Here is a 27577-nt window from a genome sequence, read left to right as displayed (position 1 = left end):
GTGCCCTGCTATATACAGGAGCGCCTCTGTATAATCAGCTTTGCTACAAGTGAAAAGAGTGAAAAGTGCATGACATAGATAAGCTGGGCTAAAGGATAAAAAGGTTATAAACTCTCTGTGTTGAGCGCAGGCACATCTCACACGGAAACAAAAGATAAGGGAAAGAACAGAAAGGTCATTCATAAGTATTTTGCTTTGTTTTAAGTGCCGGAGTTTTTCAATAAAATGTTTGGTTCATGGACGACCCCAGCGGGTCTCTCCCTCATTTCTTTTGCTATTATGTTGTCTCCTCTATTATTGCTGTTACTGGTATGCTTGTTTTGTGTGGTTGTTGTTGTTGTTGTGTTCCCTGTATTCGTTCTCTTTGCATTAGACTCATCACCACCACCATTGAAGGGAAGGCTGCTCCGCCTCCACCCTATCAGATGCCGCTCTTAGGAGCACCGCAGGATGATGACGAGGAGGTTGCCGCCCCCATGACGGATATTTGAAATTAATATTTTCAGCCTTCAGTTTCTGATTGATCTCAGAAGTGATCTGAGATCAAAAGGGGGACTGAAGGGATATGTTATTTCTGCTACTCTGTGCATTGTATGATTAAAAGGGTGAATCAGCCTTAAACTATATGAACTATGTGAACATTGTAACGCTGTCTGCCGTTTGAGATTGCAGAATGACGTACAAGGACAGAGAGGACGAGAAAGTACGATGATAACATGCTTAGATAGCAGGATGTGCAGTTAAGATGCTGGGTTCGGTCGGGCTGTGCGAGAAGAGGGGGAGTGATATTGTTATACAAAGAATGTGAGAATGTGAATAAGAGTGAGTGACTGAAACAAGGGAGGGCTGCACTCTGCTTAGACAGGCGAGAGGAGAGCAGTGTGAGTCCACAGCTCTGTAAGCAATCTCAAACTTCTATGCTTGGCTATACTTTTAATAAATTAGACGTGTTGAACTTTAAATCTGTGTCCTGCATACTTCATCAAACCAACACGCGAGTCCGGTTTTGCTGCGAAATAATAGTGGACTCAACAATATATATATATATGTATATATATACTGTATAGACTTATATAGATTTGTACAGGTCACAACAGTTTACAAGCTAATTTAAAATGTTTGTGTGACAGCTTGCACTGTGCAGTTTGCGCAGCACTGAGTTTGACACATAACACCACATTAATAAACTTGTGAACATGACCCTGAGCCATGTTTATTGCACAAGCTAAAACACTGATTCTGCCAAATACTGATTTTGCAAAACCTTTTTAACCGTTGACACATACAGAAGATTTGTCCAGTTGGCCATCGTGTCACAGCTGACCAAGTTCTTATCATTTCAGTTATATTGCTTCTTAAATTTCATATATGTTTTGACTTAACACAAATTATGTTTTTCTGTTTCTACATGGCAGCCCCAAATCATGATGCTCCCTCCACCCAGCTTCACCTTCACCCTTTTCACACCACACACAGTGCTGCACGTTCTTCCCAAACAATTCAACCTTACTTTCATCGGTCCGTAAAACATTTTCCCAGTAGCTTCGGTAATGTCAAGCTGCTCTTTGACAAACTTCAGGTGCGCAGTGATATTTTTATTCATATCTGTCTGACTGTGGATTGATGAATATCTAAACTCTTTAAAATCACTTAGTCACCCTCTTCAGCTTTATGCAAATCAACAATTCTTAACCATAAAGTCTTCTCGGGTCTCTTTTATGTGAGGCATGTTTCACATCAGAAGATGTTTCTTCTGCAAACTCAAAATGTTCAATCTGCTTTTTTCTAAATCAGTGTCTGTAACCCAGACCTCCAATCTGGTTTCATTTACTAGACTCCATGTTTGATAACTCCTGACTTCAATTAGCTTTTGTGGATGTTATTAGCCGGGGGGTTCAGATACTTTTCCCAGCCTACACTGTGAATGTTTAAACAATGTATTCATTATGGAAAAGAACAATACAATGATTTGCGTGGTATTCATTAAGATAGATTGTGTTTGTTCATAAGTGTAACTTGGATGGAGATCTGACTGTAATTCCAAAGGGTTCACTGATGTTTTCTTGCCTCTGGATGTGGCACATGGTACAGAGAATGGTAAACACAGAGGTAATGCAAGTGAACTGCTACACATATTCAGATTTCAGTAGTTTAAACAAATGTAACAGCATTATATGACGTGAATTATCACTGAATGTGCTGACAAGAGGAATATGTAAATCAACAAAGCCAGGAGTACAGAATTTACAGTGAGTGGGCATTGCCCTACTACTGTCCTTTCACATCATTTATAGTTATTGTGTGTGTGCGTGGTCTAGGTGTTACTTACACAATCACATTATTGGAGCTTGTCTTGTCTTGTGGTATATATCATGCATGCGAAAGAGGGAGGGAAGTGACTGTGCTTTGTTTCCTTCCTTTGTTCTCAGCTGGGTTTTAAGTTTCACTATGACGAGAATCAAAACTGCAACTCCAGAGAAAGGCATGGAGCAGATGGGGATGGGCCAAGGAATTACAAAAGTGCCAAACTATAGGAGATTTCTCACAGGTAGTGGAAACAAAGCCATACTTTCTGCATTTGTTTTGCAATTACATCCCAACACCAGAACCACATAGACTGAACAAAAGCCAGACAATCGTCTCTGCTGGAGGGTTTGAAAAACCCAAAGAGACAAGATCACGAGGAGGCTGACACGAGAGTAGTGCTACACGCCACCCACCTCACTAAGACACACGATGAACGTATTCATCAGGTTTGAGGACACTGATCCTGCATCTGCTGCTCTTGTATGATGCAAGCTGCAGCATGTTTGACTTCACTTTTATCTTCATGCACGAAGGCGAGGATGTTATTATATTGAGTGTTTCTATGAAGATAACAGCTAGTACTTGTAAATTACATTTTGTAGTAATTGTTGATGTTATTTTTAAAATTACGAAATATGTTCTGTATAATAGAATTACTTTTTTTATAATCTTTTCAGTCTCTGCCTATATTCAATGTATGTTTAAGTGTATTTATTTTTTCGAAATAGTCAGATGCATTTGTGATTGTCTTATTTCACTGCATGTATCAGCTGGATCCAAATCCAAATATCATCCAACTAAACTGATTTTGCAGTAAAATGTTTTTATACAACCACCCAGTTCATAAAATAGTCACATCACAGATGTGGGAATAACACGGCTGTGCTTTGTTCTACCTCGGGTGGAGGTATCTCAAAAACTAAGACCTTTAGGGAGATTTTTTCCTCTGTAAGATAAACATCTCTCTCGAGAAAATTAGCAGAGAAATGATAACGAGTTAGAGTGGGCTGCCACATTGTCTGTCCCTTTATTTGCTAATGAATTCCTGGTAAAAGTGAGTCATGTTGGATCAAGAATAAAACGAGAATTTTACATTCCCATAGCTTTCGTTTCCCAAAGTTTCACTTCGCCTGCCTTTCTCTGCAGGTCTCCCACCCCCGCGCGCCCCCCTCTGCTCATAGCCGTTACCTCGCGTCACTCACCGCTCTCAGCCAATTGCAACACTGAGCGACATCAAAGAGGAGGGGCGTGACGCAGATAGAGGCTGTGGATTTAGACACGCAGCAACATTACATTTTGGGATCTGTGGACTGCTCGTGCGTTTTCACGGTTATCTGCCCAAAGAGGAAATAGTACCGAAGCCCTCTACGAATACAGGTATGCATTTTATGTGTAGTTAACTTTCTGTTCTGCATGGCTGCCGCATAATTCGAGGCTGTGATATCTTTAAAAAAAAAAAAAATAGAGCACTGTTAAAACGTCTAAACGTAACAGCTTAACACCGGATATACAGCTTAAACACCGCGTGACCATCGAAACTAAGAGGTTACAGAAATTGTATTCGTGTGTATTTTGAGTATACGTGTAACCTGCGACGCAACAGGCCTGCAGGAAGTGTTGAGGTAATTCGTTCATACATCCTACAGACTTCTTAAGTGCACCCGACAAACCGTTGATCAACATGGCACTGGATGGATGTGGCATCGTCTGCAAATATATCCTCATCCTTTTCAACCTCATCTTTGCGGTAAGAATTTTATTTATTTAGTTATATTATTGTTATTATTATATAAATTTGAGTATTAGTTTTTTTCTTCTTTTTTTTTGCAAGATATTGTTTACAAACAAAAATACAGATACAGATCCTGTCTCTTGACTGTCTCTACAGCAGAAACTAAAAAGAGAAATTCAAAATATCCTCTTTTCTTTCTTTCTGTTTTTTAAAAATCCGATTTATTGTTCTTGTTGCAACAGCTGCATTCTTTTTAATTGTATTTTTGTGGTTTGAAATGCCTTCATTTCCTGTTTGGCAGCTGCTGGGTTTTGCCTTCCTGGGTCTAGGCCTGTGGCTGAGGTTCAGCAATGGCACCAGAGGCATCTTTGGAATGGATATTCCCTACACACAGACATTTGTTTTTGGTGAGATTGTCTTTTATCCAAATTTGTGCTATTTCTCAAAAAAAAAAAGCATGAAGATATTTTTGCTTCTTGCACATATTTGATGACAGATGTGTCTCCGTCTTTCTTGCATCAGGTGTGACGGTGCTGATAGCTCTGGGTTCAGTGATGCTCATCGTGGTGATGTTTGGAGACTACGGGGCCTGCAATGAGAAAAAATGTGCTCTGCAAGTGGTAAGATGTTTTTTTCTATCCATAATGATTGGACAACAGCCAGGTTTCCTGTTGTGAAACATGTGAAGTGTAAAGTGAACTCACATTTCTCTGAAAAATCTTGTGACAGAGCTCTGTTTTCAAAAATATGAGCAACTACTTAATTGGCCCAAGTTTTTTTTAAATTTTTTTATTGGTGAAATGGTGTGACAACAGACAATTTTAAAAAAAAATGAGTATACGTGTATAAGATGACACAGTCGACAGGTTTTAACATAAAGCATATTGGTAAAGTGGCCCAAGATGAGGTAATAAAGGATACCAGTGCACCAGTGCTCTCTTATTGTGGTTCCAGACAGGAAACTCAACCGGATGCCGACAGAGAACAACAAACTACATGTACTGTCTTTTAGAATCAGGAACCAAAAAAAACTAAAAAGGTGCTGGATTACCTCTTCTGCTTTTCACAGAGAATTTTCAAGGATCATTTTTAGTCAGAATGAACGGACTGTTGACACACAAGAGACTAAAACTGCTGGTGCAAGAGACTTTTGTTTTGGTGCTATGCCCAACCCCCACATCCTCCAGCAAGATCTCTACATAACTATATTAAATGTGTAAGTGTAAGACGAATCAACAACACATGCAATGCAACTTTAAAATAACCTCGAGGGTTCAAATGGATTTCAATAATACGCTTCAATAGCTACATGATCAGCAAGCAAACCACAAAAAACTGATGTGGGTTTTTCTTAGAAAGTTTCTGTATTTCCATTTACCTTGTAGTTCTTTCATGTTCGCTGGTCTGAGATCACTTGTGCGCCTTGAATGAATACTGTATTCACTGTCAATCAGCCACTCACTGAGGTTTGACTCATAAGAACAAAGGTTTAAGCCAATATAGCAAAACATGAAAGTAACACTATATACCACCAAAATAATTTCCTGGCACCTGCAGACACATATTTTCTCTCGATTTCTATTTTCAAAGTATCGAAACTGTTTCAGCTTCGTGTTGAGAAACCCCCACAACAAACTAGTCGGAGAATAATGGATGCAAGGGAGGAATGGGGAATGTAAGGAGATCTTTTTAGTTCCTCCTTGCTCTCCCTCCGGTGAGATCTCTGAATCTTCAGGATTCTGCACTTTTGACCTTTTGTCTTTTATTTGGCACCCCAGCAGTCTCTTGTTTTCATTCCTCATCCTCTCTGCTGGTGACAAGATTTACGCTCTTTTAAGCACAAAGAGTGAGCCTGGTGGTGCGAAGTGATATCCCCAACAACACGGGCGCTAATAAATGATCCAACAGGGGGATTAAAATATGACGCAACATCAAACATGCACAAAATTTGTTGAAAATCGAGGATGACCTCCCAGAACTTCTCAAATAACGCTTTTATTATTCTACCTCTGAAATGCTGTTTAATGGGATTTTCCAGTTTTATCTCATAGACTTGCAACAGTCTCGCTTTGGTAAAGTTCAGAGACATTCCTTAAGTGTTACATAGCACACAAAGGCAGAAGACTGAGAAGGCTTGTGTGCTGTAGGAACAAAACAAGCCATGCCATAGAAAAGTAGTGCAGCAAAGACATTTTCACAGCAACAAACCGCAACACTGTCTTACCCCGAGTTGTTAATATGACGGTCATATTAGGATCTAGGCGACCAACAAGGGAAGAAACCGCCTGCTTCTCCGTACACGCTTTAATGGAGATTATCAGACAGAACATGTCAGGACATCTTTTAGTAACTGCAGTTAGCGTTGATGATCGATGCATGAGGTGAAAACACTGCTTCTTAAAACACTTAATATTTTATAAGTGCAATGAGGTGAAGTGTTCTTCCTACTGGTGAAAACAAACACAAGCATATTTGCATATCCTCGAGTTATGCTGTTTGTTTACTTGTTCCTGTGTGCTCATCAGATTAATAATCTGTTTCATTAAAGTCGTTTAATTAAGATTTATTGACTTCTCCCTCTCCTTTCAGTTCTCTGCCCTTCTGGCCATTCTAGCTGGAGCTGAAATTGTTGTCGGAGTGCTTGCTTATTCCAGGAGATATGAGGTGAGAGGGAAACGGAGAGGGAGGGGAGGAACGGCAATATGTGATGGAAAACAGTCAAATCAAAAACCTGTAAATACTTTATATTTCTAACCACGGTGTTGTGTTTTTTTTAATTGTCATAATTTAGGTTGGAGCAAACATTGCAGAGTTCTACAATAGCCTGTATGGTCTGTATATAAACGGAGGAGATCCAGGAATTGGTGTCACTCTCACATTCATCCACAACATGGTGAGCACAGACTGACTATTCCTTCAGTCCAACATGCAGTTTTACTGTTGAGCTGTTGTTTTAATGGAGTTTGTACTCAGGGCTTTTTAAGCTGAATCCTTCGTACAGTCTATTTATATGGAAGTCCAAAATGTTTGATATATAAATAAAGAAATATTATTTTATTATTGAATAATCAATCATACAAATAAACTGTGTAAAATATCTAAATGACCACCAAATCATCAGTACTCATTTATTTATTTAATTGTGAACACTGGTGGCCTCCATGTATTGAGAATATCATTTTTAAATGTCAGATATGAGGTTTTGTTGCTCATTGATTTTTCATTTTGAGGCTTCTTTGAGCGTTCTTCATCTCCCTTCCTCCTCTTCCTCCTCCTCCACCTGCTCTGTAGCTTCACTGCTGTGGAATGACGGGGATCTCGCTGGTAGAGATAGTTAAACAGACCTGTCCTAAACCAGATGGATTCATGGAGAAGCTCGTCATGCCCGTAAGTTGGTGCTAAGAAATGGAGCTGATTTAATGAAGTTGCTAGGAATATGTGTGATGTCTTGTTTTGATTTCACCTAAGAGTAAGCTGGACCTGTCAACTACAGCACAGTAGGTGCTCACAGTGTCTCCTGTCTTGGTCGTCTTACAGAACTGTCCTGGTGTCATCACAAACATCTTTGACAGTAAAGCGCCACTCGTGATGGGCATCTTCGTTGGAACTGGAGCTCTGTTGGTAAGAAAACGTGTCGCACGCTGCACTTTCTAATGCTTAGACACAGTGTATGAAGTTAATTTAACAAAATAATTTAACATAAAGGAATCAAAGTACACTGCAGTACATCATGGAGTGCAATGAAATGCAAATTAGAGATATACTGTAGAAGTACCAAATGAAGCAGCCAGTCAGAAAACAGATACAGGTCTGTGCTTCTGTGGTCTGGGCTCACAGTCAAATAGGTTACAGTGGCCTGCAGGGACAAAAGCTGAGGCAGTGTGTGAGTCTCTAAAAACATAAAATGGAGGGATAATATCAGAGTCTACACTCATTTCAAACTAATGGCTCATTAATTTGCATTTTTATTTTTAATAATCCCAATAAATTTGTTCGTTTTGTTATTAGAAATTTTGTCATCAGATTGTTTTTAAGTGCTTGACAGCATGATGGATAGGATTCCTACGGAAATAAACAAATGTCTCACATGTCACTGAAGTCTCGCTGAAGGAAAAGTCTCGCTCTGAAATCTCACGGGATGTAAGCTGGTGCAGGGAGACAACACTTTAAACTTAAATGAGAGTTAGAGAGAGCTGTACGATACAGAGCTGGAGCACACAAAGCATTGCTTATTATCTAAAAGATTGTTTCATTTCTATACTGTGGCAATAAAATGACACACCACACTGAATGAAGCTTCCACAGACTGCCTGACAGGGACACGCTGCAGTTGTGGCTTGTTGTGCTAAATTGATGAAAACACTTCTGTCCGTACACTGCACTTTGCAGACCATAGTGATTACAGTGATCATTCTGATGGGGTGATCACTTCCAGTCGAACAGGAGAAGAAATCAGCAAAGCACTTTTTCCACAAGAAAAATGCTGTTTCAAGAGCAGACAGACCTGCTGCAGACAGACCAGGGCTACTGTTATTAGCTAAAGCCAATTTGTTGACTTTGCACTTCATATTTTTACATTGCTGTATTGGTACTTTCACTCAAAGGATCTGAATACTTCTTCCACCACTGAAAGTTGCATAAGACAAACAAACTAACGAATCGAGGCAGTGTTAGACCAGCAACTGTTGCGCAAGATAAAATGAGTGTTTATGTCAAATGAGTGTGGTGGCTTTGAACAGAGCGATATATCAGCTGTTTCTGTTTGAACAAAAAGGATCTTGCTCCCATCTACGTCATGGTCCTTTTCCATAATGTTGTCAGACACTTAATAATAATAATAACAATAGTGATAATAATAATAATCGAAACCTGTCAGTGACATGACGTACTTTGAACATATGTTGAATTACATTGCGGCCGTTTTTCATAGTGATTAATTGCGAAGCTAATTGCTAATAGTTGTTAGCATAATAACATGCTAAACTAAACATGGTGAACATACCTGCTGAACATCAGCATGTTAGCATTGTCATTCTGAGCATGTTAGCATGCTAACGTTAGCATGGCTGCAGACCATCCTGCACTAACATTTAGTGAAATGGATTAAAAACTCAAAACAATGATCCTCATTTATACTGTACTGCAAACATACACGTTACACTTCATACAATACAGTACATACTGTGAAGCTATTAAGTGCCGAATTAGCATCAAATTACATTTAAAACACAGCACTGAAGGAACAGATTGACTGACAGTAAAAGTGACAAATATCTTTATTAAAAGCCTGCTTCATTCAGTCGCATGCTCCTTGACAAGCTCAGTTCTGTCGTTTGCTCCTGTTGATTATAAAGTTAACAAACGTGTTTTACTCACTGCATCCCTCTGTCTCTCTCAATCAAAACCTCTCCCCCTGCCCTGGTTATTTTTTTTCTCTTTTCCTTCATTCTCCCAATCATTTGTTCACATAGATCATAGCTCTGATTTGCAGCTTGACGCTTAGTAGAAAGATTTGCCCGTCTGTCTCATCGCCTCATTACATCATCCTGACTCAATCCACCCCTGTCCTCGCCAACCCTCAACCATCTCAGCATGAATTTGTCTCCACCTCCTACCCTGACCACGACCCGGTCACCTTCCCCCCCCTCACTGTGGCCAACATCCCTGTGGCTCAGGCCTAGTGCGCTCAGACCAGCTTTCACTGTCACTGTAATGCTGTCTTGATTGTTTGTTTTTTTTATCCACAATGCTTTGGGATAGAGAATACAAACATAATATATTTTTTACCCACCTTTCTCAGCATGGTCACTGCAGGATGTCATCAACTCCCTTTTTTAACTATCTCCCCCAAGAGCCCTAAGAAACAGAAATTAAAACATCTGTGTTGGTGGCATATTTTTCCTCATTCCTACAGATAATTAGCCAAATGCTAATGATATGCCAAGATTTTCCAAGCACAGCTACAGTGGGTGAATTTGACAGCAGACATCTTTTAAATCAAAGAACACACACAGGCTTCTAATTAAGCTAATAATTATTAGCACATTTTAAACAACACATAAAAACTAAACTCCTCTCTCCTCAAAATATTTTTTGTCCGTTCCACCAGTGTAAGAAACTGCTACTAAAAATTTTTTTCTATTTTTTGGCAAAGAACATACAGATTTTTTCCCCAGCAAGTCAGTTCAGTCTCTTTTTTCCCCTCTACAAATTGATATCTGCAGCTGGAGAATACTTTACAGCCACTGGATTTTTCCTTTACTTGTGTACTTATTCCTCACTGAACATTTTGCCTTTTTCATTTTCACACGAGCTTCTTGTTTATGGCTGCATGCAGACGAGTAGCAGGGGCCTCAGTGCAACTTCTCTCCCACTTACTCATTCTGTGGCTGGTTTAATCCTGGAGGTGATAAGGAGGAGGAAGCAAGTTTTCTTTTTTCACTTCACAGCCCCTTGTGCCGTCACTGCTCTTTACTTCCCCTTCTCCTTGTGTGTCTGCATGATAGATTACTGCCCTGGTCTGCACCATTATCCTCCTGCAACAGATCAAGAAAACCAGTCGGGACGTCGCTGCCTACTATTCGAGTGTGTACTAAAGAAGAGGATTCAGTTAAACCCTCCTGCCTCATCAGTCAAGACCATTGCTGGAATTCAGGCTCAACCAGCAAATCATTGTTTACAGGCTTTCCTCTGTATGTCAACTACTGATGTGATCACACTAGTATTTGAAGTAGAAGTGTGTTCAATTGCATTTTTATATCCTGAAACATTACATTGAGCTCATAATCTGACCTGTTTTGAAACTGCAAAACAAAACCAAACAACTGCTTTGCTCAGAGAAAACATTAATATTTTATTGTGCTTTTTAAGTATTTTTTATTCCCTTGGTGAAATTGATCTTATTCATAATTTGCCATTATTCATCCAACTCGAAACTGTGACACTGTGTGTAGTAACCTGACGATCAGAACAACACATCCATTTAATGACAAATTCATTTGGGGAGAGGATAGTACAACAACAAATGTTCACGTGCCTGTTACACATTTTAGCAGCTCTCTTAATATGCAGTGTTTTGTGACATGATGACATCAGTTCTAATACTTTTACTCAAGTTCTGTGCTTTTTAAAAAAAAAAAAAAAAAAAGTCTATTTTCTATTGCTTCATGTTCAACATTCACTGAGCCGTGACAAATACCACCATTTGTGTTAGGGATGTATGTATGAATACTAAAGGGATCATTTTCCACCTTTAAATGGGAGTTCATTACATTTTAAGGTGTTGTGCTGCATCATCTTCACACCGGTCATTAAGATTGTCAGGGTTTTAATGACTGGACGGTTAGCTTCACTTTGTTGATACTCTTTATTTTATTACTGTAGAGGTGTAAAGTTATATTGGTACTAAAATAATTTTTATTTGCTGTTGTTTTGTTAAATGAGAAAAAAAAAAAGGCATTCCACTTGATTTCCTTTGTTCATGATGTGCGTTCAAAAGGCTGCAGGTTCTGCAGGCCTTAACTCAGTCATCAGCTTCCGTTTGAGGCGGTTCAACTGACTTTATGAAGATTTCAAGCTGCTGTGGAAAGCACCTTGTCGTTAAAAACAAATAGTTCAACTTTCATTCCCTCAGGTTTCTGTTCCTGATTAAGTGTCCTACTGAAAAAAAAAAAAAAAAAAAAAAGATGCTGAAGCTGAAAGCCTTGAACTGCTTGTGCTCCTTTTCTCTCTGTAATGTTAGTACACACTATTACATTGCACTATATTGTTTTTAAGTTCAATTTTAGAAATAAATATTCCAATTTTTGTTTTTTGTTTTTCTTCTTCGACACCACTTGTGCACTTGTTTCCATAAAATAACAAAACAAAATGTGCGGTTTTGTAAAAGTGTGTTTATTTCGTTGCTCACACATCACCGTTGGGACCTGTGAGGAAAACAAATAATAAGTTACTGTATGTGATGTATGTGTCCTCAACACTGATATCTCTGAGAATACACAGCAGATGAATCACATTTTACCAACAGGTTGTCATGATTTCACCCGTTTGGTTCTAATGTAGCATCATCTGTGGCTGTTGCTTTTAGCCGTGTGCCCTGCTATTAAAGCTCTGGTTTCTTGGAATGCAAAGTGAAGTATAACGACTTAATTGGATAACGGGAACGAAAATTATGTGGTCTTAATATAGTTTATGTATTTCAAACGAATGCATCTGTGCAGCAATTGTCGAGTTGTCACGGTGGCCCCACACACACACACACAGTTTTAGAACACACCCATTTTTGTAGTTTATAGTTTTTAAACAGTTTAAGTGAATAACCTTTGATGGTACGAGGGTTATGTAACTTTTGTTGATGTCTTACAAACCCTCTGTCTGTACAAAAGGTTTGTACAAGTTTATAAGAACCTTGTTACTACTAAATACTTACTGTTGCTCCAGCCGACAGTGCAGTCACCACCTGCAGCAGAGCACACTTCTGTCAAGCACAAAAAGTAGATCTGGGGGAGAAAAAATAGAAAACAGGAAAAACATTTAAATGTAATTACAGTAATCTTAGTCTACACTTTACTGTGTTTTAGTTTACTCATCTTTAGGAGGCCTAACCTCACAAGTAGCACATTATCAGACACTTCATAGACATAAATACAGTCAGTGTTTACTTTTGTGAGTTTGTTAAGTGGGCGGTACCTCGGGATCCTCCATGTAAGAGGAACTGTCTGAGGGCAGGGACAGGAAGCCGGAGATTACGATCCTCCAGATGGTGTGGGGGGAAGAAAGCAGCTGTGAATCACCGTGACTGGTGAAGCTGAATAACACACAGCAGTGACAGGACTGTTAGGTTGCTTACACCAACCAGAAATTAAATGTAAAGAGTGCAAAGTTTTACAAATGTTAAGTTTGTCTTGAGGGTGGCTCTAGAGATAAGGCCATGAGATATGTAAAAATCCATGAACATGCATGTGCCCTGTCACTTTGATGGTCATCTGCTAATTAGATATGTTGTTGAAGTAAGAATTTAATCTTCTCCATGCCTAAATTTGTGTGAAATTCACTTGTATTGTTGTTAGTCAGCATCACAAAGCGTAAAGTAGCAGAAACCAGTGGCAAAAATAAAGCGTAACGTTCTGGTCTTTCCATCAAAAGCCTTGAGGTGTTTGTTTGTAGATGCAGCGTTATCAGTCACTACAGGAAATGGAACAAAGTCGCCATGTTGGATTCAACACCCCTGATCTGTCACCCAGCATCTGCCAAATCATGCCATTATCACTGTGATACTGTGTGGTGTGATCCTGGGATTAGGTGTGTTATTAGAGGGGTAATAATCCTCTCCCTAACTTGCAGGCAGCTGCTCGGATTCCATCTAAATTCAATAAAAAAAAAAATATATACTGGCATATGAAGGAGAACAGATTATAATAAACTGACACGGCCTGTTGACTCCTGCAGCTGCGCGAGGGATTCAAACAGTCGCACAATAAATGTACTGTGTGGATGAAGACCAGCGTGTAGTGTAATAACACACTAAGCCAACAGTGCAAAGCATTCTTGTCTTACATGTTTAATCAGCCAAAAAAGATAAAATAGCTGGTTGTTCTTAAACTCTCGAGCTTTGTGACGATAAAGGAACATTCAGGGGGAAATCGGCACAAGTGATTTAACAACAGTCGAGAGCCGCAGAAGCATTTCACATAATCCTCTGAAAACAGCAGGAGAAAAGTTGCGATCCTGGTTAGTCCAAACACAGACACCAAAGACTGGTGACGATTTAAACAATTAAACTAAATTAATTGTGTTTATTTTCCATGTTCTGTGTATAAACAAACCGATTGTAAATGGACATCCAGCCGGCGTACGGAGCGTGAGTGTAAGCCAGGCAGGAGTGAACCAGCAGCACCAGGTCCGGCCCCGGGGGGGGGTCCAGCAGTCTCGCTTCAAGATAAAGGGGTCTGCCTCGCATGAGACTGAGAGGCAGGTGAGCCTCAGGGTGGTAGCTGGTGAAGGACTCGTCTACGAGGAAAGAAGAAGATCTGCTTCACCGACAGCTCACTGATTGTAAACGCCACATTAAACCGTCAAAGAGGAACGACGTGCAAGTTCATTTAATGAGATTACCGGAAAGAAAAGTGTTCACCTGTTGCAATTCTCAGTTGCACAGTGACCGTGGCCGGTGTAGACTGAATGGGAGGTGGAGGCTGAACCATCACATGGAGCCTTGCTTCACCCGGAGCACCTGGGGAGGAACTACACTCCACCATCAGCCTGAGGATCAACACAGAAGATGTTGGTCCATAGAAACAAATCAAAAAGACACAGCGTATGCAGAGAGCTGTTTTATAACGCTCATGGTATATCTGTTAGTGGAAGTGTGTGTGTGTGTGTGTGTGTGTGTGTGTGTGTGTGTGTGTGTGAACATTTGTGAATGTATATGTAAGTCTATGTGAATACCTGTCAAAGTGTCTTGTATCAGTAGAAGTTACAGGGATGGATAATCTATATTTTTCCTCCTATTTTGTGTTTTGCTTTATGTCTAATTACAGGTGTTGAAGGTCAAATAATCCCGTTGTGATCTTCAGGCTCAGTGTATGAGCTCGATCTCCGGGCGTTAGAAAGCTTAATGAGGAAGTGAAAAGACGAGTAAATTTGTAAATATTGTTTTTTATTCAATTTGTGCATCTTAACTGATCAGATCAAACTTTAATGACAAATGTGTTTAATGCACGACCAGACTGCTGTCCCTCATGGACCCCTGTGGATTCTTTGGTTTTAAGCCCAGTGCATTGTGGGTGAGATAAAAGAACAAATTTGATATAAAACAATGGAATAAAGAGCAGAAATAATTTCCACCACACAAAGAGACTGTCAGTAGAAGCCACTCACAGTGATCGGGAGGCCTATAGTTAAAATAAATAAATTAAAAAACAAAACAAAAAAATAAATCCACTTTCAAACGGCTGAGGGTGGATCAAAGCTTCTGTCATTATTCCAAAGGGAAGGATGACAGAACAAACTTCAGCGGCACAAGGCGTTTGCATTGCAAATGTTTGACGTCAAAGCCAAATGAGATTTCCGACCTCCCTCTGAACTAAAAACACTGACGGGAAACATATCTGTTGAATAAATACCTGCCAACAGAGGTCACATACCTGACAGGAGAGTACTCCTGCGCAGAGTCGTGGTGTTGTTGAAGAGAGTGGAAACCTTGGACTTCTAAAAGATGAACCACTGTCTCACCAAACACCTAACAAGGACACGACATTACAGTCAAAAGACAAAGCTTTGTGGACAGCATCACTGTAACCACGGAGGTGCGCCTTACATGTGTGTTTACTCCGCAGCCGTCCAGGGGCACGATGTAGACGTCAGGGTCAGAGGTCAGTCTCTGCAGCGCGCAGGATACATTACTGCTCTCAGAGGGATGAGCAGGAGGGGCCACTGTGGGCTCCACCACGGAGTCAGGCATCGCAAAGACAAAATGCTGTCCCACTGTACAGTCTGTTCACACACACACACACACACACACACACACACACACACACACACACACACACACACACACACACACGTAGGAGTATTTTCTTTATCATTATTTAATTTCAGCTGGACGTGTCTCCACAAGGTTTCTGCTCTGAGAGACTCACCCTTCACAGGGTATGAACAGGGCGAGGCAGAGGGCGTGTGTGTGTCGGCCTTTAGGCGATCTACGTGTAAAAAAAAAAAAAAAAGAAAAGGAGAATAAACGACGAGAGGAGAGCTAGTTATACTCTCAACGGCAAACAGAGGACGGCTGAATTTATGTCCGAATGAGTCAGAATGAATGCTGTACAGGTGTCAGGTTACAGCTAGAGCCAGATGCCAGACCTTCTGAACAACCGTCTGCCCCCCTGTGGTGATCTGAGGTCAAGACACCATCTCTACACGTCTGTGTGCGGCACAGAGGACACGTCAACTAACCCGGAGAGATGAACATAACTGAACAAAAACACTTTACCTCTCGTTTCATTACCCGGCCTCTCTTCTGCTTCTCCTCCACCAGGATGACGAGGATGTTGCTGATTCATATGATGGGAGTTGAGGCTAGGGAAAGGACTGTGCAGTGGGATGCTGGGATGTCCCGCCTCAGGAGCATGAACCAGTAAATCCATCCTGCTGCCGTCAGAGTCCGAGGGAAGCTGAGATTCAGATTTTGAAGATTCTTTTTCAGTGTCCGTGCCGTCCGCAGGATGAAGGTCCCCGTCGTCTTTGGGCACTTTAGGCTGGTAGAAGTGGTAATAGTAGTAATAGTAGTAAGGATGTAGGCGGCCATTTTGAACATCATATGTCAATTCTGTGGGTGAAGCAGTGGTTTGATGTTTGCTACCGGATGGATGCTGCACTGAAGAGGAAGAAGATTGGAGCGGAGGGTCTGAAGCTCTACTCTGTAAACTTTCAGGTGCATAATACCTCTGATAGAAGTGATAGTGAGGGTGGGAGTTGTGTGGGTGAGGAGGGGGATTACGGTTGGACTGAGCGGGGGAGGAGGGTTGTTCAGGAGGAGGTGCTGTAACAGGGTGTGGTTCAGGGGAGTAATAGGGTGGGAGGCGAGGTTGGACTGCAGGAGACGCAGGTGTGGAGCGTCTCTTTTTGTCTTCCAGCTCTGGTTTTACATCATCAGCTGCAGACGACAGCTGATTTTTGATCCGATCTGCACTGTAGTTTTCAATATCAACCGTTTCATCTGCGTTTGGCTGATCTACGTCGGGATTCACACTGTAGTCGTCATGAACTGAAAATGGGTGATCGTCGGGCAAATTTGTTTCTGCAGCCGCGTTGTCTGTGTGTAGGGGAGCCAACCTTTGAGCCTCGCCTCTTGCAATATGCGGGAAGTGATAGTAGTAGTAGTGGTGGTGGTGGTATGGATAAGGCTGTGGATAAGGTGCATGAGGCGCAGGAGGGATGTAAGGATGAGAGGCAGCGTCAGGCACAGGCTGAGGGACCTGGCCTGAGTCGGCCTCAGACTGCTGGACGTTGGGGGGCAACAGAGGAAATTCACGGGTGTGAGAATTAGTTGAAGAGAGTTCTTCAGAAACCCCAGGACCTGGATCAGGGTCAGGGCCAGGAAGAGGGATCTTGGGGTGATGGTAGTAGTGGTAGTATGGATTGAAGGCGTAGCCGGGAGGCCCGAGAGAAGGCGCTTCAACTCGACCTGGAGTGGCCGAGCAGGGAGAACGTGCAGCGCCGTGCTTCTCAGAGACACCCGAGACAGGAGGTCCTTGTTTCCGCTGTAGATCTGGATACAGCCGCCCCGAATCTTCCATTTCATCCGCAGACGACAGAGAACCGTGTGCAGCCAACTGTTCATAGGACTCCCCGACAGGAATCTGGTGGGAGTAGTATTCCTGATAGTCGGGCTGGGAATCAACAGGAGGGAGAGGCTGCGGAACAAACGCAGGGTGAGGAGTTGAAGATGATGGAGTGGGAGGGTTACGTGCATCGCGAACATCAGGTCTCGGGTTCTTATGATGATATGTGGGGTGAGGATAGTAAAGCGGGGCCAGGTAGAAAGGCGGGGCCCACGGAAAAGGCTGCAGGGTTTCTGGTATCGGTTTCGTCGGCCCACTGCTCAGATGATGAGGGCCGCCGACAAGAGGCTGACGGGTTAGCGGGAGTTCTTCGGCGGGAGACACAGGACAGGACAGTGTGAAGGTTTTCGCTCCGATTTGAAGAGAAAGTGTGAATTTTCCATCCTGGGGGAAAAAAAAAAAAGAAATTTTAGAAATTCAACAGATGTAATTCTGTTTAGACTTCACAGTAGATGTCTGAACTCTGTGTGAACTCAATATTTAGAAATGTTGTAAACGTTCAAGGATTTATTCAGTTATAAATATTGTGCAATACGTCCGTATTCACCAGTCGAGGTGAAGATTCAGGGATGTACTAGGACATTTCTCTAAATGTTTGAGTGCATTTAGTGGTTAAAGTGATAAAATCTCGTTTTATATAAAAAAATTTTTTAAAAAACACAGAATTTTGTCTTTCTATTTAACTCATGAAGTATTTTCAGGTGATTTTGGTGATGATTGGTGAATTATATATTTAATTTATAACATTTCATTAATAGTTGATGACAGGTGATCATTTTGATTCTTGAAGATATTTTGATTCTGTTTTCCAGTGGAAATGTATTGACTTAAAGTCCTTCAGTGTATTACATTAAATTGAAATTCCCTCGAATGTTTCCATTAAAAAAAAAAACCCAAAAACTTTCACATAATGAGCAGCACAATCTGTATCCACCTACGATACATTTTCTGAAATTCACCTCACCTTCACTGTGATGCCACATGTAAGGTATGGAGCAGTGATTACAACCTCTGCACCTCGTGTGTCCAAGACGTAGCCACACTGCTCAGCTAACAACACCAAAGGGCTCCACTCTCCTCTCACTGAAGTGACAAGGGAGAAAGAAGAAACAACCGTCGTGTTTATTTTAAAATCAGGAAAGAAATGTTAAAAAAAAAAAAAAAAGAAGAAGTAATTAGAGTGAGCTGAGGGCCAATAAAAAGAAGAGTTTAAATTAAGTTTTGGGGGTTTACCATTTATCCTCAGCTCCTCTGCAGCAGCCGGTCCCTGCACTGTGACGGTCATACCATACGGCGAGCAGCACAGGGAGGGCAGGCCCGTGACGTGAGGCTGTGTCTGAGAGACTGGACAGGACATCTCGACTGGAGTCCCCCTCCACAGCAGAGGAAACACGTAGCTGTCATCCTGCACACACACACACAAGTTTTTACTTTTATATTAGAGAAGACATCTCTATGTTCAAGGAGGAAGCTTTTCTCGTAAAATAATGAACTATCTTTATGAGGTAAGAGTGTACGAAGTGCATAATTCTTCTTAACTCTGAGCTATGGTTAAGAAATGAAGAAGTAAACAACATTTCTCCAGATTTTCCATTAATCAAAATCACCAGTCTCTGTTAGGGATCAGGGCAAAATGAAAACTCAGGCACTCGGCCGCATCGCTGGGGCACCGGAGCCAGTCAGGGCCGCCTCGCCTCCGGTTTGACATCAGGCCAAAAACAATGAAGGCTGGAAGTTTCCCCATCAGGGCGCAGACGTGACCCGTCTTGTTCACATATATAACTGTTTCCAACGACGGGATCTTTGATGCTCGGAGTGTGTTCAGGTCCTGAGGCAGAACTGGCTATTTGGTAAAAGTCAGCAGTGATTAATAATGTGTGTGTACTGAGAATCTGACTGGTTTATACAGTGTGGATCCCCCTACCTCCTGTGCGACATGGCAGGCATCGTAGTGAGCCATCAGACTGAGGTCTCGCCATGTGGTTTGAACAGAGTAACCACAATGAGGTGGCAGCTGGGACAGGGCCACAGATGACTCATTCGCTGAGACACAAATAGAAAGCAAAACATAACCTTAATTTCACTTCACATTTAAGCTATGGATACCAATGTCACTAACCCAGACAGAGCTGATAGAGTGTTTGCAGATGGAGAAGCTGTGGCCTCACCTCGATCCAGCAGTAGATGTACAGCTCGTCTCCTCCTGACAATGAGGGTCATGGCATCGTCTCCACACTCCACCACAGGCTGAAGCTTCTGCCAGCTCTCCTCCGAGCCCCTGAGCAGCTGACCTCTGCTCCTCCCCTGGCCTCCCGGAGCCTGGACTGGTAAACAAAAACAAACCACCTCAGAGTTCACAGAACAAGTGTCTTTTCCCCTGACATGTGTTTTTTGCTTTTTTGTTTTTTTTTTTAAATAAATGGGATTTATAAGAGAACAAGATTTCTTTCTTAAATACTGTACTCTATTCATATCCATTTAGGATTTACTACATATTAAAAAAAATGTGACCTCTAGAAGGTAACAGTGTGTAGACAGATACAGCTGCATTACAACAAAGCATTTTAACATATTGTAACTCTGTCTAAACACCCAAATAAAAGGGGTGATGTTTTATTATGTTTATTAAAGTCCCCCTTCACGAAAAAAGTGTTTTGCATATTTTTACTTTACTTGACTGTTTCACCTTCACTGTGCAAAGTCTGGCACAGCATCACTGTTATTATTTATCTGCTGAAGGTGGCAAATGTCTATGTACTCAACTTGAATCCTCTAGCTACATATTTAAGTGATTTTTTTTTTGTGGAAAATAAAAACACACAGGCTGAAAGGCTGAAAACATGTCTGGATGGGATCTTCAAGATTTTTTTGCCTAAATTCACACACCAGAGTCCAGAATAGAGCATAATGACATGACACCAATATACACTACAGCAGCAGCAGCAGCATGTTTCCAGCACCAAACCAGGCTGCTAAATGTACATTATTATGCTAATTAACAACTAAATATGAAACTAAACACTAACAAATGTCAGACACAGGACCCCATGAGGAGTAGCCCATTAGCTTACCTGAAACAGCAGAATCTGATTGGTAGCCCAGGTTAGGGATGTTTGCTTTAAGTTGACCAATAATGTAAAAATTTCCTTTAATTATATGCTCAACTTTTCCTTCGCTGCAGTTTTCGTTGGAAAGGTCAAGCCAGTCTTCCTCAGTTTGCTCCAGTTTCTGGTGGTTTTTGAATCTTCTGTCACTTGAAGAAGACGCCATTCTCTGTTCAGGTTTCCCTCCGGAGGTGTCGGCTGTGTGTGCTCGGTCCGGGTTTCCGAGGCGAGCAAAGACTTGGTGTTGTCGCTCTCTGCCCTCTGGGCCGGGGGCATAGCTCGGGCTTTGAGAGCTGGGTTGTGGGGTACTACCCACTGGCGGTGAACTTATTGTTGTGATGGTGTAGAGGAGAAGGACACAGACGCAGTGTCCTTTTTGTTTTAAATGCATTTCCAGTACGTTTATGTTTGTGCACCAAAACACTGGGGCCGAGTGACCAGCAGCGGCGGTTTTAGTAGACTTCCTAACAACACACCTGTTCACTAATTAGCTATGGTGTCACGTGCTCTGTAGGTGGCTGGTGTAGGAAAAGAGGTGTTAAAGCTCTCTCTCTCTCTCTCTCTCTCTCTCTCTCTCTCTCTCTCTCTCTCTCTCTAGTAAAGTAATTCTCATAAAACAAGGTAATAAATACATTTTTTTGCTGTTAATGAAGGCACGGGGTCTCCAACCCCGTAAAGCAAATAGATAATTAGATAATTAGGAGTAAGTGATATCTCTCATGCAATACACGCTTATTTTAATTGTTTCTGGGGGTTTTTTTAATTGTAATTTGCAAACAAATCCACTCCAGATCAACTATTAATAATCTTTATCACAAATTACTCGTCTCTCCACTAGAGGGCAGCACTGCATTGGACTAACTCAACAATTGTATTGAGTACTGTTGTCATGAACACATGCATTTTTGCAATTATCTATCTATCTATCTATCTATCTATCTATCTATCTATCTATCTATCTATCTATCTATCTATCTAAGCACTGAGTCAAAAAGGGTTTATTTTTCAGAATACAGTAATTTCTTATTTTGAAAATAAAAAAAAGAAATAACTTATTTTCCATCTGTTTTATACTATTGTGTAGGTGAATTATTCTTTTATAAAAAAGACATTTAACCATACATTTCTAATGCATATGTGGCTCTACCTTTCTAAAAGATCTCATGACATCTGACCTTTGCCCTCTTTCTAAATAATTTAGAAAAAGGGCAAAAAAAAAAAAGCAAAAAGTCAAACTGAACCTACTGTATCATCTGACTGACAGAAATAAGTCATACAGAAAGTCACGTAGGAAGATTAATTTACCACATCACTCCTGTATATCATTTACATTCATTTGCATTTCATCATTTCGGGGTTTTTCTTTTCATACTTTACTGAAATGAAATCTCTATATCCAGTGTTCCTCCCAACAGAGCCATCTGGCCTGATCGTAAAACGTAAATCTATCAAGTATGAGTTTAACAAACTATAGATGCTCCTTCTTTTAATGAAAAAAACACCGTGACTTGGTGTTATGGTCTGTGGACTACTGTGTAATCAGCCAAGAAACAAGAGTCAATAAGTGACTCTGCCAAGCTGTGATCAGTCATCACATTGTGGTCATAATGTTATCAACTGAGGTAATTTTCTCCCAGTGGGTGACTCATGAGGAATGTTCTGCTTGTAGGTTAGAAGAGGGCAGAAGAATCAGATGAACCACACATCCACTCAGTTTGAACCACCACGGCTGCACAGTTTGAATGATTCAAACAAGTACACTTCATAAAGAGGATCTGAAGCTGTGTGTGTGCGTGTGCATGTGTGGAGGATTGGGGTAGTTGATCAGTTGATGATGGGCGCGGCAGTGGGATGACTCATATTTGGAGTTGCCTAGCTACAGCCAGGAGTTGTTTTCTTTAGACTCTGAGCGCGAGTACAGTGTGCATGTCTGGATTTCATTGAGAGAGCAAGGCCTTGTGGGGGCGGCGTAAATGCAGGGGTGGCACTGAGCAGGAAACAGGAGGAGCAGAAATGTTCCCAAAGAGGAGAAAAAAAATCACGTGAAGAAAAACTGTAGTTAAATGTAGTAATGTCAGCACGAGGGGGGGGGGTCGAGTGAGGTCTACAAAAAGAGCGCTCAGGGTGAGGAAGTGAATCAAGAATGAAAACCCCTGGCCTGTAACTATGGAAACGGGTCGGCTCCACTAAATATGAGGAATTTTTTTTTTTTTTTTATTGAATGTAAACGGTGGCCAGGGCACCACAACTGACACACATGACTTTCACCCCACTGGACGCTGTCTGGTTCCTCACAGACTCCTGACGCTGTTTCTGTCTGATTTTCAGTCAGACCACAGCCAGGCAGCCAACAGGGCACATGCAAACTTCACTCAGAGTTTATCTGAGTCTGCCTATCTCCCACATGAGTGGTTGGCCTGCACATAAACAAATATACAGAGTATGAAAGAAAATATTCGCAGTAAACAGATCTTTAAGGAGCAGAAAATTGTTTATTATTATCAATAATGAAAATAATGATAATAAAGTTACTTTTTCTTTAGCACTTTTCATACATAAAATTTGGCTTAAAGTCCTTAACATTGAATTGCATTTATAAGTAAGCAAACAAAACATAAAAAAACAACAAAACTGGGTATAATAGTATTAAATAAAATTTAAACTAAGATTAAATAAAATAAAATTAAGGATTCATTAAAGATTAAGCAAAAACTTAAGTTGTTATACAGGATTGTTATCGTAACGTGTGTATATGTACAGTTGTGTGTCATCCAGGTAGCAATGAACGTTACACTGTGTTGTCGTAGAAAAACTATAAAAACAAGAGGCCAAGTATTGAACCCTGTGGAACACCGTTTCGACATTTCAAATGTGATGGGTAATTGTAAAACATGATTATCAATACATAGCAAAAGACTCTGGGTCACAATTGATGCTAAATTGAACCTAGGATTTTGGGCAGCATGGCAAAATCGAGCTGCTCGTACATCCACATGCCAAAAAGAGAGACGCCCTTCAATTCATTGATGAAATGAGGCTGTGGTTGCCTTCAATTAACAAGTTACTGTGGAGCAGAAGGCCACAACATGGACACGCACTGGGGAGGTGACCATTCCTGGAAAATGAAACTGATGATCATCTGGGGAGGAAGGTCTATCTATGTGTGTGTGTGTGTGTGTGTGTGTGTGTGTGTTTTTTCCTTCAGTGTCTGTGTGAAAATGCGTCACTCCCTTAGAGGTTGATGAATATGCACAATGTATGAACATGTGATTGTGTTTGTTCGCCTCCACGAACAGAAACTGGGGCCACTTTTGGAAATACATGAGGATGTGTAGATATACATGCGTGTGTGTGTGTGTGTGTGTGTGTGTGTGTGTGTGTGTCTCACTCCTGACATGCCTGTGCAGTAGCTTATCATCAAAACCAGCCTGGTGACACTAACAGCAAGGAGGTGGGCGACGGTCAACTTTTCCAATTAGTCAACAGCCTGTGGTGAGAAGAGTGTTTCAACACTAAAACCACTGACATCAGACCCTTTTGTTTGCTCTGCCTCATTCAAAAGAACAGTCACATTCAAAAGGCCTTGAAATTACCCCTGAAAATCCTGTAAATACTGTATACGCTCGGGCTGGTTTTGTTATAGGAGTTTAGAAATCTCAGGGCAGGGTGCAACATTGTGTAAGACAGAGAAAGAATGAGCGGAGGGAGACAGTCATCAACAGACGGGGAGCTTTCCTATTGTGTAAAGCAGCAGTGACTTGGCTGTAGTCAGGCTCGCTCCCCTGGCATGTAGGCACCGCTCTGCCGGCTTTGACTCACACAGTCCTGTTGAAATACTCCCTCACTTAGACTCCTCACAAACACCTTAATTAAGAGATTTTGTCATTGCTCAACCCAAAAATAGCAATCTGTCCTGCCTTGTTAGTCTATTTACATCAAGTTTATATTTTTAGCATTTAGCTGATGCTCTTTTTCAGCGTGTATCAGAGAGATTCATGTCTGACGTCGCCAACTTAACAAACAAACCAGCAGTAATTAGGAACGCAAGACTCAGAGCCACGGCTTTAATACAGAAAATGCAACAAGTAATCTGAGACAGGGGAGCGCTCGTTTAAGACGTTGGAAAAGGCCATAACTCAGTTTCCACAATGTAAAATGTCAAAGTGTAATGTCCTTCAGTTCTGTGTATTCAAGCGATTTTCAAGTAGCAGATTCAGTTGCTGCATTCGACTCTTTAATGATCCCACAGTGAACAGTAAAGCTCGCACTGGAACCAATAGAACCACCCCGAACCGGCCAAGCCTGAGAAAACATTTCAAGGAATCATCATTAATACTTATGCACACACAACACATGGCATCTCAGACAATATCACAACTGTTTCAGTGATCCTTTATGACTCTGGTTTTTCCAGTGCTGATCAGCAATGGCAGCACGACAAAGGGCTGTTTGTTGAGCAAGCCACCCTATTGGTCTTCTTCAGTGTCTACACAGGCATGTGATTTGTTGACTTGTGTTTGGATCTAAAAAACGTGTTTTGGCTCAGCTCCTGCCCCCCCCCCCGCTACATGCAGCGGTAGACCGTGGCATGGTCAAATTCTTACTCTGAAAAATGATATCTGACTGACTGATGCATGACTCATAGTATTTCCTCTCCCGAAAATATACCAAGGGCTGAAAAAAGGTTTGATTCTTGCATAACTGATGTAGTTTTGGCTCCACAAGCGTGCACACTGGTTTCACTCACTGACTCTCCGTGCACTCTGTATAGCTGTGCTGTGGAAGGAGTGCTGTATCACACTGAATGGTACAGTACAAACCGTGGCTTACCTCACATTTGCAAGGTGGGGTCGACACGCCCAGAACAGAATCAGGTCCAACCACATTCTCCATTCTCACCTCTGTCTTATTCTCAATATGTCTCTCTTGTGTTTTCCTATACCCCATTGTTATTCTTTTGAAATCTCAAGTCAAAGTGTGCGTACGAGCACATCCATCTTCCTCGCGCGCATGGAGGGAGTTGGGTGGAGGTGTGTTAGTTGTGTTAGTGATAGATTTGTGGCTAGATTTAGCGGATGCAGTGTAGATTTTCAAGGGGAGATTACACAACTGTAACTCCAAACCTGACTTGCAGAAGCTCAGTGGCCTGACATTCTTTCCCATGGGGATTTGGGTGGGACACTCAGGACACTGAGTAGTGCAATCGAGGTGTGGTGACTCAAAATTTGCTGAACATAAACGGATGAGAATTATGTCACCCTTCCTCTCTGGTGGGATGGGTTGTGTATTTACTGTGGCTTCCATGGAGTTTGATAGTGTTGTCATGGAAATGGGTGATGTACATAAGGTGCAGGAAACCTGAAGTGTTACCATGGCACAGGCATCGTTTAGTGAAACACTTAAGTGTTGCCTATGTTTAGCATTCCAGCGCCCCGAGTCCCTCTGTCTACATATGAAAAAAAATTGTTTTCCATGACAACCGTATTGAAATACACAGCATTGTTCTTAACTGTCATCAAAGAAGTATTGCTTTGGTTTCATTCCTAAGATAAAAGATCCCAGACGATTGTGTTTCTCTGTGTCTGTGTGTGTGTGACCTGATGTAAACACAGCAGAATGTAGCTTCACAAGTAGCCTCGCTAAAAACTCCAGCAGGCTCGGCTGCCTTTTGTGGTCACTGTATTTTGCAGGTGAAGTATTTCTGAAACCTGTTATTATCCTGCTGGCTCATACCTGAGGCTCAGGCTGACATGATACTGACCAGGTACTCAGACTTCTGCTGGTGCATCAGCATATTTTTACACTCACCAGAAGCAAACAAGCGACCTCAGTGTCCCAGTCCGCACCCAGAGTATTTTTGTCCGTCTCTATCTTCTTGTTTATATCTGACTTTCCATGCCAGGTTTTTATTAGTGTGCTTGCCTTCAGCGATGCACACTCATATTCTGGTATTTATTGTTATTGTTCTGCTTCCTCGTCCTCTAAATACTTTTCTTCTAACATCTACATACTGTTTCCTAGAAACACCATTCAAACTTCAACATTTTCAACTCATTAAGGACGTCGATACTTCTTTTTTTTTTGACAGAAAGGACAAAATGTTCAACTTCTGAAAATTCTGCTCATCTTTGAAACTTGTTGCCTCGTATTCGACCTTCATACTCATTCATACATTCACATAGAAACTTCATTCAGACTAATCAATCAATTCTCTTTTCAACCTTCTCTCATGAATTTCCCCTTAGGGGATAAATAAAGTATCTTTCTATCTATCTATCTATCTATCTATCTATCTATTTATCTATCTCACACTTTAAATGGTATTTCAAGTGCTTTCAACACTTTCATTTTCACTGATACTTCAACTGCTTTCGCCTATTGCATGTCAAGAGACGCGTTTGTACTTTTAGATCCAACACTTCACCGGACATTTTAACCGCTGTCAGGCCCGATGTTTCAACATTCACTTAAACTGAAATTTCAATTACTTTTAGCCCTGACACACAGACTGACATTTGCATTTCCACCTTTTACTCTTCAACCGACAATTCAACTGCTTTCAATAGTAAGATGTTAATTGACATTTCAGCTGCTTTCATCTCCTACTCCTCAAGTAACAACTGCTTTCAGCATTTCCTTATCAAATGTTTCCCTTCTTTCATTTCTTTAACACGTTTTCATCTGTTTTCAGTCATTACACATGATTTTGTGCTTTTACACTTCATCTGCACTTTTTTCTGCTCCTCTATTTTAACGACCTTTTCACCTTCTGTCAGTAACTTTAATTGCCACTTCAACGTTCAGCTGTTTCAGTACCTCAGCTATTTCAAACGCTCCATCTGCAAGTCTAGTGCAAGCCTTTTATTTATTTATTTTTTAAATCACTGCTGAACACGAAACAATGGGTAATTATTGTTGGTCTCTGCTGACCAGCCGTCCCGCAACAGTTTTAAAATCAAGCCACGTCGTAAAAAAACCTACAACTTTGTGTAAAATCTAGTTGCCTTTGTGTGCGTTTACCACGCTGTGCTGGGAGTTTCTGTATCCACGCCCTCTCCTGAAAGTGTACAACAAATAAAAAATCTCCTGGTTCT

General features: G+C 41.2%; 1 protein-coding gene across 2 annotated transcripts; it reads left to right on the top strand.

Moving 5' to 3' along the window:
- Nucleotides 1-3573: 3573 nt before the first annotated feature.
- On the top strand, nt 3574-11911 carry LOC111223672 (CD81 antigen-like). Of its 2 annotated transcripts, none has more exons than XM_022747905.1 (9): nt 3574-3684; nt 3954-4054; nt 4341-4446; nt 4562-4659; nt 6629-6703; nt 6831-6932; nt 7331-7426; nt 7577-7660; nt 10546-11911. In XM_022747905.1, the coding sequence occupies exons 2-9, from the start codon at nt 3989-3991 to the stop codon at nt 10633-10635; spliced, it is 717 nt and encodes a 238-aa protein (XP_022603626.1). In that variant the 5' UTR covers nt 3574-3684; nt 3954-3988; the 3' UTR covers nt 10636-11911. The 2 variants fall into 2 exon arrangements, with proteins under 2 accessions (XP_022603626.1, XP_022603625.1); XM_022747904.1 differs by having other exon boundaries at nt 9511-10613.
- The last annotated feature ends 15666 nt before the right edge of the window (nt 11912-27577 follow it).

Source organism: Seriola dumerili, unplaced genomic scaffold (genome assembly GCF_002260705.1).
Source record: "Seriola dumerili isolate Sdu_G_001 unplaced genomic scaffold, Sdu_1.0 BDQW01000113.1, whole genome shotgun sequence".
NCBI lineage: Eukaryota > Metazoa > Chordata > Actinopteri > Carangiformes > Carangidae > Seriola > Seriola dumerili.
This window is presented reverse-complemented; position numbering and strand designations above follow the sequence as displayed.